This window comes from Lutra lutra, chromosome 1, assembly GCF_902655055.1.
Source record: "Lutra lutra chromosome 1, mLutLut1.2, whole genome shotgun sequence".
NCBI classification, from domain to species: domain Eukaryota; kingdom Metazoa; phylum Chordata; class Mammalia; order Carnivora; family Mustelidae; genus Lutra; species Lutra lutra.
The window spans coordinates 96460912-96475390 of NC_062278.1; the positions used below are offsets into that span (position 1 = coordinate 96460912).

General features: G+C 43.8%; 1 protein-coding gene across 12 annotated transcripts in view; it reads right to left on the minus strand.

Moving 5' to 3' along the window:
- Positions 1–14479, minus strand: part of TNIK (TRAF2 and NCK interacting kinase) — a 385411-nt gene that overhangs the window by 301725 nt on the left and 69207 nt on the right. For all 12 annotated transcript variants that reach the window (XM_047730493.1, XM_047730479.1, XM_047730473.1 and 9 more), the window contains exon 2: positions 2722–2787. In XM_047730493.1, coding sequence (XP_047586449.1) covers positions 2722–2787 — 66 coding nt within the window. The remainder of the gene's footprint in view (positions 1–2721; positions 2788–14479) is intronic.

The following is a 14479-nucleotide window of genomic DNA, read 5'->3' on the forward strand; positions in this document are numbered from 1 at the left end:
CTATAATGTAAACAATCACTTCATAACTTATTTTTAAGTTCACATGTATTTGATTTTGCCATTTTATTTTTAGAGATTTATTATTTACATGGCGGGGGGCAGAGGAAGAGACGGAGAGAGAATCTCAAGCAGACTCCCCACTGAACACAGAGCCAGACAGACACAGAGCTCACATCCAGGACCCTGAGATGATGACCTGAGCCAAAATCAAAAATCAGACGCTTAATTGATTGAGCCACCCAAGGGCCTCTGATTTTGCTCTTTTTTTAAGCTTAAATCCTTCAGAACTCAGGGTGACAAAAGGACTGGATTAGTGGCTCAGGAAACCCAGGTATCTCTGTTCATAAGCAGGTGCCACTTAATATCATCTGAGTTGCCTAGAAACGAACCCCTTGAATGAGCAGGGGGTTTTAATTCTTCAGATATATCATTACAAGTCCCCAAAAACATTTCTAACTATATTCTCACTTGACGAATGCACAGAAAAGCTGTGATACCACAAAACAATACTTAGAGCTGGTAAAAAAGACCAAGTCTTCTGTCCCAGATGCCAGTGTGTTAGCTAAGACCTTTCTTTGCAGTCTCCCTTCAGCTTGAGTGGTGCCAAAGTTTTATATCAACCACTAAAACAATGGCATCATTTTTCCTTTCTCCCTTCCTTCCTTCCTTCGTTCGTTCCTTCCTTCCTCTTCCCTCTGTCCCTCCCTCCCTCCCTCCTTCCCTCCCTTCCTTCATTTAACACAGGGCTCTATCTCACCACTGTGAGATCAAGACTTGAGTCATGTTCAAGACCTGAGCCAAGATCAAGAGTCAGACACTCAACCAACTGAGCCTCTCAGGTGTCCCAAGAATGGCTTCTTTAGAATAATGTTAGCAACATAGTTGGTAAATATCTTTCCTTTCTAAAAAGACCTGACACCTCTTGACACTTGTTTCCTTTTCTTTTCAGGTGACAAGAAATTAGGGGTAATTCTGAATTTTCCAAACATTCTCATCCTTAACTTAATCTCTTTGTTGTCTTCTTTTGCAAGAGCATATAGTCTACCTCTTGGATTAATGTACAAAGATGTGACTTGTTTCCCCAAATGCACGTTCTACAGGTGGGAAGCATGGTACAATGGAATGATTCGACGAGAAGGCACCATAAAACCAAGAGCATGCAACAGAGTTGCAACTCCATACTGCTGGCAAATCAGAAGTAATTTTCTACCTAGATCAGAGCTTAATTCATTAGCCCACATTAATTCACAAGTTCAATCCAATTTCTCAAAATGCAATAACACAATCTTCCAGCCTAATTATCTTCATCGACAGTATTTAAAAGCATTTGCTGAGACACATTTCTTTCTTGTGTCAGACAGGATCAACGTCAAGTGAACAGCTTGGGTGGACTTCATTCTGTCTAATTGCAAAGGGCTGATATTTTAAGAAACAATGGTTTCTTGCAAGGGAGAACTTTTTCCCTGGGGAGACAACAAAGTGTCCCTCCCAATAAGTATAGGTTTAAATGTATCTATTTACAATTGTTTTCAGATTCTCAAGAACATCCGTTGTGTGTGTGTGTGTGTGTGTGTACTTTTTGACATTCTCTAGAATTGGAAATATTACAATACGGATGGCTTTTACAGTAATTTTAACCACTAAGAGAAGTTTAGGGATCAGAGAACGAACTTTTAAAAACAGAGCAAAAAGAGATCATTCATAATGAAAATACCAACCCATCTCATGATGGGTATTTCCCTAGAAATAATCATGAGAAAAGAATTGGTTTGTTTTGAAGCCATTTATTTCAACAGCTCATTTACTAAAACCCCCTGAATTTTAATCCAAAAACGGTCCATTTCCGTTTCCTTTTGATAACTGAAAGGGAAATCAACCCACATTTTTAATAGGATTTTATTTACTTATTTAACAGAGAGAAACACAGCGAAACAGGGAACACAGCACAGGGAGTGGGAGAGGGAGAAGCAGGATCACCACTGAGCAGGAAGCCCAATGCAGGGCTCGATCCCAGGACCCTGAGTTCATGACCTGAGCCAAAGGCACGCTTAACGAATGAGCCACCCAGACACCCCTCCCTCAACCCACATTTTTTAAAAAAAATATTTTTTTAAGATCCTTTTGGGGGGGAATATCTTTTAAAAGCATTTTTGAGTGAACTCACAAGCAAAATTTAGTAAAAGGACAAAAATATTTCTTATTCCTCGACTCACGTTTAACTTTTATTTATTGCCTGTCTTCTAAAAGTCATTGCTGCCATTACACCTTTGCTTTGTGAGGTAGCCAGGTTTCTCCTAACACTGTTCACTAAGCTCAGTTTAATTCATGCCCTGGGCCAATAACAAATCTACTTTTCCAGATGCAACACTTTAATATCTTAAATTTTGAAAGTAAAAGGCATCCTTTACTCCTTTGAAAACCAGTTCTAGCAGTGTTAAAGAAAAGGAAACGAAACACAGAAAGAGCTTCAAATAGGCAGCATTGAAATTTATGTATTGGATGTAAACATTGTGATATACAATGAAGGAAAAGGCCCAAATCCCACCGTTTAGGCAATGGGACTACAGATATATTTTTAAAAAGATGGAGAGTCAATTAAGAAGCATATTATTTTGTTTTAAATCTGCTGTGGCATTTATGAGCAAGAAGAGATGGCACTGGTGTTTGACATTCATCAATCAAAAACCACACAGAAGTCACGTTCCAACTCAAAGAACTTACCTTATAAACTTGTCCATAGGTTCCATTTCCAACAAGTTCCACTAATTCAAAGATCCCTGCGGGGTCCTAAAAGAAAACAAACAAACAAAATTTCAAAACAATATTCCAGACATTCTCTTAAGCAAAAGCAAACATTTAAAATAAGCAAATAAATAACAACTTCAGCTTTGGGAGCAGTCATGTGTTAATATTACTTGCTATTAAAATTTAAGTCAGCTGCAGCTATGAAACTTGTCAAAATCCACTTTGTTTTCATTTTACACTTCTATGAGATATGTTTAAAGCAGACAAAAAGAGACAGGACTTCCACCAAAACAGTAAAAAAGAATGAACACATTTCTCACTACCAAATGGAAATATACTTGCAGGTACATCCGGATAAAATGAAAGACCCATCATCCTGGGAGGGGATTCTAATTTTTGAGATCTTTCCCTTTGAAGTTTCTGGGCTGTCCATTCTGTTGAACACAGTTAAGAAAGGGGTGTTTCTATATTGTGGGGGAATCATGTAAGGTAGTGAACGGTTCCCAAAAGCCCATGCAATCAACACGGCTGCCTCCCCCGAATGTCTTCCTTTGGCTTCACCTCCCCTCTCTACAACACCAATCCCTGCAACATATGTTCTGTGCCTAGTCTCCGGATCTTGTACTGCCCACAGGAAGAGTCCCTGCAGGATTTTGAATACCAACTGAATCGGAGATTTATGCACATCGTGACCACCAAACGGGAGGTCCCTCTAACCCTCAGAGTCAGCAAACTGTTAGGGTGCTCAATAAATGTCCAATAATTGCTGCTATTTATTACTGAATTATTATCTCCCTGAATTGAAAAAAGTACAAAGCCTGTAAAATTCAAGTCAGAAGCATATACTTAATCTGACCTCTACTGCTACCTCACTGGACAGAAATTGTTTCTTTAAGGGCCTAAACGAGGAATCACAAACTTAAATGTCCACAGAGGTGAATCAAGTAACACAAAGAATGAAGGGGGCAGCTGGGGTCTTCAGCAACCTGGAGAAGCCACGTCTCCCTGGGGCGGGGGGGCAGGGGTTGGTCACATTGGTCACACAGCTGGACCCAGTTGAGATTATGTCCACCTATGAGCGATATATTGCCTGGTCTAAAGTTTTTCATTTTGTTTTGTTTCCAAGATGTCCTAATTTTTAAATGTTAGGCACTAACTCACTTTAAAAAAAAAATGCTGAGGGAGGGACAAGTAAGAAAGACCAAAAAAGAGTCAATGCTTTTATGAGAGCACTGCCATATATCGTTAGGGTGACTGAGAGGCAGGGGAGGGAAAGCCTAGGCTTTGGATGCAGACAGACCTGGGTCGAACACCAGCTTTCCCTTGACCGGATGCATGACTGTAGCACACGGTGACAGAGCAGCTCAGTCTCTGGGCAGATAAGATGGGAGATGACCCCTGCCTCGCAGAGCTCTGATGAAGAGGGAGGAAGAGCTTAGCACCACACCCCACACACAGCTGGCAATCTGTTCGTGTCTCATAGCAATCATTTTAAAGCCGAAGAACAGCACGCCACTAGTAGCATTTAAAGGGTGAATGGCTGCTTCAGGGCTACTATTCGTGGGGAAGGAGCCAAATAGGTTCCACGTGACAAGTGGGAGTTCTTTCAAGTTACAGTCTTCAGGTGCGCCTGGGTGGCTCAGTCGGTTAAGCAACTAACTCCTGATTTCTCCTCAGGTCATGATCCCGAAGTTCTGGAATCAAAACCTCTGTTGGGCTCCCTGCTCAGCAGGGAGTCTGCTTGCCGTTCTCTCTTTCCTTCTCTCTCTGCCCCTCCCCCCACTTGCTATCTCTCTCTCTCTCTCTCCCCCTCCCTCAAATGAATAAATAAATCTTATAAATAAATTAAGTAAGTTATGGTTTTTATCAAACCAGGCCCAAGACAAGCCCTTGCTATGTGCCTTCGAAGATTCCACACAGAAAATAAAATAAAATAATAAAATAAAAACCTAACAGTTGAAGCACTTTACCCCTGAGAAAGAATTTCATCTGTATAATCCCTTGTTCTAAAGCCATGAGAGCCAAAAACCCCATTCCAGACTCGACTTGGACTTCATAGCCTGAGAAGTCCTGAAGTTCCAGCCACACCGCACCGGGTCAGGGGGTATGAACAGCGTTCCCAATGGAACCGTGTGACAGGAACCACGGTAAGGGCCCAGAGCTCTGGTGACAGAGACCCCGTAGCAGAAAGACCACCTGGGAGGCCTCAGGATGGGCAGGAAAATGATGCGTGTGAAACTGCTAGGCTGTCAGAGCAGCAGGTTCTATTACAAACAGAATTAGAAAGAAATGAGGGAACAGGAAAAAAAAAAAGCCCACAAATGGTGGCAGCTGCTGTTTGTTTCTAAGCTGTGCTCCCAGTAGTTTGTTTGCTCAGTGGTGTTTCTGCAACAAATTTTGAGAGAGGTTCTACATTTGCTCGAAATATCTCAATTGTGTTTTCAACATTCGTTTTTCTTCTTTTTTTTTTTCTTGACTAAAAAACAAAATTTGAACGAAAGAGAGAAGCAGGACGGTGACTACCACCTGCTCCAAGGAGCCTAGAAAGCATGGGGGGCGGGTGGTGGAAGGGGAGCACAGGAGCAGAAACCGGAAACGGAGCTGGGACCAGCTTCTATGTCCAGGGGCCACCCTACCACACGGACCCATCCTTGGGGCTGAGGTTTAATAGGCTGGTCTCAGGTAGAACTAGACTACTGACTTCTAGCTCTTTCCTTTCCTTGAACAGTCCACTAATGGGCCTATGGCTCAGCCCATTAGTGGAATGATGGCTCAGAACCAAGGAAGTGCAATGCCGAGACTTTTGTTCCTACTTCTGGGAGATGGGGTTCAAAAGCAAAGGTCAGAGTAACCACAGTTGGATTGGCGACCCACCTTGGGTAGGCAACCAAACTGGAAACAATCATCAAATGAGGGTGGTTCTCCAGGAAATGGGACTCAGAATTGCAGAGATTTACAGAGGGAGTTTATGGGGGTGTGCCTCAGAAGCAAGACCAGTTGGGAATGAAGGAAGAAGGACCAGACTGAGGAAAAGGAATGAATTCAGCTGTTATGCAGTGGAACCAAAACTTCATCTGATCCCACAGGAGCTCTAGAGCTTGGGTGAACCTCCAAAATTACCCTACCCTGAGGTATGGAGGCCTTTGCACCCACCTCCACTGACTAGTCATTGCATGCAGGCTGTCCCCTGTCCCCAGCCCAGAGGTTATGATCTTGCATTAAGTGACACTCTTCTGCTAAGGACAATCTCCAGGTGACAACAATCACTAGCTGCCTATACTCTCAGCAGGTGGACAGTGAATGCCTCAGGTGCAGAGAGGAGATCTGGGTGACGCATCACAGCAACCACTACAAGCACTGTGGCTAGAAATGAGTACCAGTTTGGAATTGGAAGAGAAACCTATAAGCATCTATCTTCTACGGAATGCCGACAGTAATAAGACAGAATGGCACAACTGGAGTCATGGTATTTGCAAGGAGAGGGCTCTCTGAGACCTCAGAAAGCAGAATGCAGAGGTATTGTTCAGGGGCACTTGAACTAAGCCCCGATCCAAAGCAGAGGTATTGTTCAGGGGCACTTGAACTAAACCCCGATCCAAAGCTTCCCTCTCCCCTACCTCCACTCCAAGTACCTGGAGAGCTGAGGTTTTTGAACACGCCCTTACACAAATGAGTCTAATTGCTAGTTAGGCTCTTGTGGAATAGTGCTACAGCTTGAACATGGTAAGCACTCACTCCTCTGTTTTCTCCAGTCTTGGAGGACACTAACATAATTTCTCCCAAGGGTCACCAATGACTCAACCTCTTCTCTATAACAGTCTCTTCTCAGTCCTGTCCTAGTTGTTCCCTTTGAGGCACTACATGGCCAAGCACCACCACTCTTGTTGAAATACGTCCCCTCCCTTGTCTTCTAGCGTACCACTCAGTCTCTCTCAGAGATTCTGTTTCTTCCCCCCAGACCTTAAAGGTAGGCTGGCCCCGAAGTTTCAACCTTGTGTGGTTCACTAAGTGCTAATGAATTCATCTCCAAGTGTCCATTATATCCACGCACTCCGCTCCATTCACGCACCAGGCCTCACCTGCTCTTGCTGGGACTATTTACTTTCAATCAATTCTCCCCCCTTCACACTGAACATTCTAAAATAGACACGACACACCATGCTTTAGGACCCTACAGAGTGACTAAAAGTCAAGGTCCTGTCATTCTTAGGCCCAGTCTTCATTCCCAGTCTCATGTTCCATCATCTCGTGCTATAAGCAACCACCTCAAACCACCCGCCATTTCCCTGACACACCACACAGGCCGGGTCTCTTTGCCTGCGTTCACGACGTCTGTCTGCCAAGATTATTCCTTCTACCATTCTCCACTAGGCAAGCCCATCCCTAAAAGCCCAGTATGCCACTGCCCCTGTGAAGCTTTTCTCAAATTAGCACCACCAAATCTCTGCCCCCACAGCATGTTGTACATAGCTCTGTGATAACCACTTCACGTAGTGCCACCCCTTCTTCCATTTCTTGCCCTCGATAAATTACAAATGCCCTGAAAAACAGGGACTGTAACATATTTATTTTAGTATTTCCCAGCACATAGCATGGTGTCCACCACATAACTTCTAGACATAATGATCCACCAAATAAGGTTGATATCCCACTCCCAACTCTCCACAACACGTGTGGAGGAAGCTGCGAAAAAATGGGATCAGAATGTAGAGCCAAAGGTCTAGCAAACTTTTCTTTTTCAATCTAGACAATCTAGACAATCCAGCCCCACCCCCTCCATCCCCCTTACCCTGCTTCTAACTGCACAAAACCATCAAATGCATTAGCTCCTATGGTATTCCCAGCTCTAAAGAAAATTCACGAAGTACATGGGTATAAGCTATGCTTCAGGGGCGTTGAGAAGACAGGCTGTCGGGATGCGGCCCCATGCAATGCAATGAGATAATGTACCTAATAATCATGTTACAAAGACAGGAAAGCTAAGAGACAAGAATCAGCTTAATTCTCTCCTTGTGTTTGTTCAACTACTCACAAAGCCAGGATGGAAGGCATGGAAGAAGGTTACATACACCAAGGAGGAAAGAGCAAATCACTGACATTTACCAAAGTCAGGAATCCCTGTTGGCTATACACGCCTTTATTCAGATCTTAACCTTTGCCGGGAGATGGAGGAGAGAATTTAATTCTAAGGTAGAGTAGTTTACATTATTTCATAATGACATATAACTACATATTAAAAAGCAAGCTGTTCCATAAAGGAAAATGCAACTTTTCAGCAAGTACGGATCAAGGCAAATTTGGTTTGCCACCCTAATAAAGACCACAGTAATAGCCCACAATTCACAAGCGTTTATATGCCAGACACTGTTCTAAGCATTTTCCACGAGTAGGTCATTTAATTATTTCGGTTGTGTCACATGGATGCTGTTGTTGTCTTCATTTTACAGACGAGTCCATCGAGGCAGAGAGAGGTAAACCAGGTGGTTCAGGTCACACCACCCATGGGCGGCGGAGCTAGGATGGGTGCCCGGCTGGTCAGACCCCAAACCCTGGGCTTTTAACCACTTGGTACTCCATCAGCTTCATGGAATCAGCATTCCCAGCCCCTGCCTTACCACTTGTTAGCTCTCCAGCCTCGGGCAAGTTTCATAACTGCTCTGAGCTTCAGTTTCATCTTTTTTTTTTTTAAGATTTTATTTATTTATTTGACAGACAGAGATCACAAGCAGGCAGAGAGGCAGGCAGAGAGAGAGAGGAGGAAGCAGGCTCCCTGCTGAGCAGAGAGCCTGATGCGGGGCTCGATCCCAGGACCCTGAGATCATGACCTAAGCCAAAGGCAGAGGCTTTAACCCACTGAGCCACCCAGGTGCCCCTCAGTTTCATCTTTAAAATGGGGATAATATTATCTACCTCACAAGGGTCACTGTGATGGCTCTGAAAAATCCCTAGACTAGCTCAGGGCCTGACACATAATATCATCTCAACAAACAGTAACCTCATTCCTTCCTTTTTTTTTTTTCTCTTCGAAAAAAAAAAAAAAAAAGTTCATTTAATATACAAGGAATATGCCACAGAGAAATTCCATCTGTATTTCGTCTGTTTTCAACGAACAAAGCCAATAAAAGAAAACCTATTGTTTTTTAACCAACACCACCAAGCGCTTGGCAAAGAAGGTCAAATATTTATGGATGAAGAGATGTCTCTTTAGAAATTACTGAGAAATTAGGAAGGCACATTAACTTCTCTGGGCTCCTGAGATATTGGAGTAAATTCTCTCTTCCATCAGCTGATGCAATTCGGGCAGCATCAGCAGCTCAAGCCTGACTTCGCAGTAGAGCACAGAGATGGAAGACGTAGGGGTTCACGGTCTCCATCACTGAGTTATACTTTAATGCTTCCAAGCCCTCTGAATGACACTGGATTTATCAGAACATCTCTACACTAAATCCCAAAGGTTGAGAAAGACCAACCTAAATACAAAACCAGGATGTCTAGCTCCTTAGCATCATGAAGGATGATGTCTAGCCTTCCCAGCCCTTCTCCCTTCTCTGAAATGAAATTAAGAGAGGGATTGGGAGAGATCATGGCCAATGGCTTAGATTCCAGACATCCTTTCTCCCAAACTCCTCTCAAAGACAGCCGTTCTGTGACAGATCTTTCCCTGGGGTCACCCATCCTTAGGCAGGATAAGAGGGACCCCGACAGAGCATGAATGGCTGATACAGCTCCCAGAATGCCTGCCCACCCCCAGATTCCTTACTGACATCTGCCAAATGACTGTGCTTACTCTAAACTTATGGGCCTTGAAAAGACCAAAATGTTATTTCTCTTAGAACCATATTTAGCAGCTGTTTCGTTCGGTTTCTGCCCTAACTGACAAGCATATGCTTACAAAAGCAAAACAGCACAAAGAAAACAGGAACAGTAGGAGAACTCTCCATATTTATCTTGAGCCTTCAGGCTTTTCAATGCCATCGTTCTCCCTAAGTAAGCACAGTGATGGGAAACACCATAAGGATGTAACATGACCTGAAGCTAGCCCACAGACAGGCAAGGTCCCTCGTTTTGCACTGACCTTCCCTCTTTCCAATGTAGAGATCTGAGGAGCCAGAGGTCTTACTTTCCACAATGGGGTTTATTCAGTCCCTGAGTTCTACCTACACCCTCCACACCCCACTACCTTCCAAAGTAGAAGGAAGGGTGCACTGGCCTCTGCCTCCTGGTGCTTCCAATCTGATGGAGGAATAGACACGTACACAGTCATTAAATTACAATTAAATTATAGTGACGAGCGACATGCAGGACAAAGGCAAGGTGCTCTGCGATATACCTGGGAGATCTAGAATATGACCCAGCTCTTCTTTATTAACACACTGCCCAAGCCAGTGTCTCAAATAGAACAGGTAATTCAAGTAAAAGAATATATTTAAAAATATAAAAATAAAACAATAATTGCTGAATTTTCTCATTTGATCATTTGTGCCGAACAAATTACATGATACAGACCTATCAGATGATTTACACAAAAAAGTTAGGGTTTGGTTTGGGATTCTCCTCCTTGCCAGGGTTATCTGACATTTCACATTCTGGTTTTCCCATCTGTAAAATGGGATCATCCCGCTTGGCCTGTTTCCTGGCAAGGCTGCATCCTGCGTGTGAATGTGCTAAACCCCACCCCAGCTCCACATGTCCAGTGTTGAGCTTTGGGAAGGGTGATACTGACTGTAGGCCGACTCCACAACACCCTCAGCCCCCCAGAATTGGGCCTGGCTAGATGGTATCGGTGTCCAAAACTGGCTCCTGGCAGGGTCAGGACATGGTCCCAGCCAAGCATTAAGCAACACCTTCCTTGATGATGGTGGCCTCTAGCTCATGGAACAGGGAGGCCAGAGCTTCCTCATCTCCTGCTTGGTTTGCTACCTGTTTCATTCCCCTGCTACTGTGCAGCCATTGGTAGTGAAACAGCCTCCCACACACCTTGCTCCCGAACTCTTGCTCACTCAGGACACTGCAACTCCAGCCTATCCTCACAAAGGAAGCCTTTAAAAGTAGGTCTGGGTGTGCCTGGATGGCTTAGTCGGTTAAGGACCTGCCTTTGGCTCAGGTCATGATCCTGGAGTCCTGGGATCAAGTCCCACATCGGGCTCCCTGCTCCATGGAGAGTCTGCTTCTCCCTCTCACTCTGCTGCTCCCTCCCCTGCTCTCTCTCACTCTCTCTCAGATTTAAAAAAAAAAAAAAAAAAAAAAAAAAAAAAAAAAAAAAAAAAAAACCTTAAAAAAATATATAAAAAATAAATAAAATGAGATCTGAAACCTGGCTCCTCAGAGTAATAGCTGTCCGACTGTAAACTATAATTGTCATTATCACGGTCTCTGGGACAGACGATGGCCTAAATGATCTACGTTTGTTTTTTTGTTTTGTTTTGTTTTCATATTTAGTCCTTACAGCAACCATGGGGAGTACATGTTATGAACCCCCCATTTTCTGATAAGGAAAGTAAGGCTTCAAGGAATTAAGCAACATCCCCCAAGTTAAATAGTGTGTGGTGAAGATAGCAGCCAAGACCAGGCTGTCACAGGAAGAGAAAAATACCTCCTGTCTTGAGGACTGTCTTGAGCCCCAGCAACAACAAATGAAAAGCACTTAGCACGATGCACAGTAATGTTCCATAAATACAAGCCACTGATATTATTACTGCCATCACTGCTGGTATTATTCAAAGTCGTCCAAGTGACAGCACTGGTTAGTAGAACTGAAAGTTAAATCTAGTTATTTTGAATGCAAGTCTGCCATCACTCACTTCTCTGCAAATGGCCGACGCTGTAATTAACTTGGGGTTTCAGAGATGGTCAAGACCTTGTGGTTTACCAGTGGAACCAGAGGAGGGCCAGTGACCTCCAGCCAGGTAATGCGACGAGCCAAGCAGCTGAGAACCAGAAGTAAACTGTGTCAGTGGTTTCTCAGTGCTCCTGCCTTCCCATCAGAGCCTGGAAGGACTTGTAACATTAACTTGGATATTTATTCTGATTTTGGTAGGCCAGTTGCTTTGATCCTTGTCAACTGTTGGGACTGGCCCTTCTCATGCTTCCTGATGCAGAGATCCTGAGCCAAGCCAACAGACCAGCCTGTGCACACGTGCATTGCACAAAGCCCACTACTCTGTTCAGAGACTATTTCCAACTTACCCGCTGTCAGGGAAAGACATACGAACTCCATAAAGCAGACTGAGAAATTTCTCCAGGATACTAGGCCAAAATGTGATTTTAGACAAGGATAGGGATGTTTACCTTCCAGAACATTCCTCAATTCTCCCACAGTCTGTTTAAGCTCAAACATGGTAATTTGCTGTAAAAGTCAGTATGTGTGTAAGGGCCCTTACCCTGGTCCCTTCCCTCCCATCATTAGGTTGTCCCAGAGATCATACAGCTATTTGGGGAAATGTATAACACAGTATATAGACATACGCAAACATGAGACCTCTCTAGGCCTCTTAGGACAGAGCTTTCCACGTTTCCTAAACCTGTTTGGCTATGGAACAGTTTTTAAGGAAATTTCGTGTTTCTCTAAGTGCTGGTGTTCTGTGGAGCACAGGACAGAAAATGATAAGGTATAGAGCAATCTTTCCCTTCTGATCCCCACCTAACCAAAGTTTGCATCTTACCTGACAAAGCAGGGACTGCTCAATCACCCCATGTTCACTCTCCCATTGTTCCTTAGCAACAAAAATTCCAATTTTATTTGGGAAGGCAATGCAACCAAGTCAAAAACTACATGCCCTAGCTCCACTAAAACTAGGAGTAGATGTGTGACTAAGTTCTGGCCGATGTTATGTAAGCAGAATTACTGTGTATGAATTTCAGACAGGTTGCTGATATAGAGCAGACTTAGCTGAGAGAAAGACTCTTTTGTCTTCCACCTTCCTCCTTCGACTGTCTGGAATGTAGATGTGATGGCTAGAACTCCGTAGCCATTTCTGACCCTAAGGTGAATTTAAGGACTGAAGCCTTTTGTTAGGTTGTTAGAGCTGAACGATAAAATAATCCTAAGCCTCTGATGACCATGGAAATACCATACACCACTGCTCTACTCTGTGTGGACCTCTCTGTCATGAGAGAGATACAAACTTCTACCTTCCTCCACTCACTAATATTTTAGGTTCTCTGTTTGATGCAACTGAATTTCAATTGGTTTGCTTGAATTTTACCACTCAGATATTTTTATTTATTTATGTTTAACTAACAGCCCTTCTTTAAAGTAGTCCTCTCCATCAGCCTTTTGATTTTTGACAGGGATGACAGTCATTATGTTTGTTCAACAAATATTCCAGTTCTGCTGGTGTGTTATATGATATCAACCCCCACCCGCCCCCCCCACACTCTCTCTCTCTCTTTAGGTTGGGTGTGGCCACATGATTTGCTTTTGCCATTGCAATGGGAGTGAAAGTGATGTGTCCCTTTCAGCTGGAACATGAGATTGTTGTAGAAGATACTGTGATGACTTTGGAAGCATTCATGGACACGAAATCTCCACTGGTCTGTGCCTTCGGGTAGCTGATGAATAGAATCCTCTCTTGATGGGCTCTGGACATGTGGCACGGTCAAGAAATAAACCTTAGCTACATTAAATCTCTAAGAGTGTTTGTCATCACAGCATATCCTAGCCTATGCTGACTGATAAACTAGAAATGAACAAATGGCAGTGGTACTAATAATCTCACTGCATAATGCTTTATGATTTCCGAGACGCTATTTCTGCAAAGAGCCACTTCTGACTGGACACATCTGAATCCCCAGACATTGTGCAGGCCATGTTGCAAAAATCATTTTATTTCGGGCGCCTGGGTGGCTCAGTGGGTTAAGCCGCTGCCTTCAGCTCAGGTCATGATCTCAGGGTCTTGGGATCGAGTCCCACATCAGGCTCTCTGCTCAGCGGGGAGCCTGCTTCCCTCTCTCTCTCTGCCTGCCTCTCTGTCTGCTTGTGATCTCTCTCTGTCAAATAAATAAATAAAATCTTTAAAAAAAAATCATTTTATTTCATCTCTGTGTTGATCCTGTGGGGTACACTGTTTACACCAGAGAAGACCAAAGCTAGGAGAGTGACCTACACAAGATCAATATCCAATGCCAAAATGCACATCCTCCCCACAGTCTCCAACCCGCAACATCTAAAGCTAGCCCTAGGAAAATAAAAATGCTTACAGAGCTGGCTGGTGACACAGGAATTCCAAGAGCTCTTTGTTACCAGAAAAGGGGAGGAAAACATTAAAACACGGAGTTGGCATTCACACAGATGACCCCATCCTATAGGCCTACACAGGGGCATGCTGGGGCTTGTAGTCCCTGCACCCCACTGAGGACAGCAGAACGGCAGGTCCCCCAGCTGCTCCTTTGAGTCCTTTGAACTCAAAACCTGCTTTTGAGCCACTGTCAAGGTAACCACGCAGCTGAAAATAACTAATTGGGCAACATTCTCTGACTGCTGGCATGGGTAGTTACAATATCCGCATCTCCGTGGCAACCTGACTGGAATTCTGGTTATTCGCACAAAGAGAAACCAGTCTCCGTTCAGACCAGGGCTGCATTCTGTCTCTATTCCACTTTTCTCAGTACGAGCTGCTACTGAAGGAACAATGCTTCTTTTATGAAGAAGGTTTATTCCTGGTCTGTGGCCAAACAGCATTTTCGTAATCTGGAAAAATTTGGAAAGGGGGAAAATAGTAATGTATCCTTTATT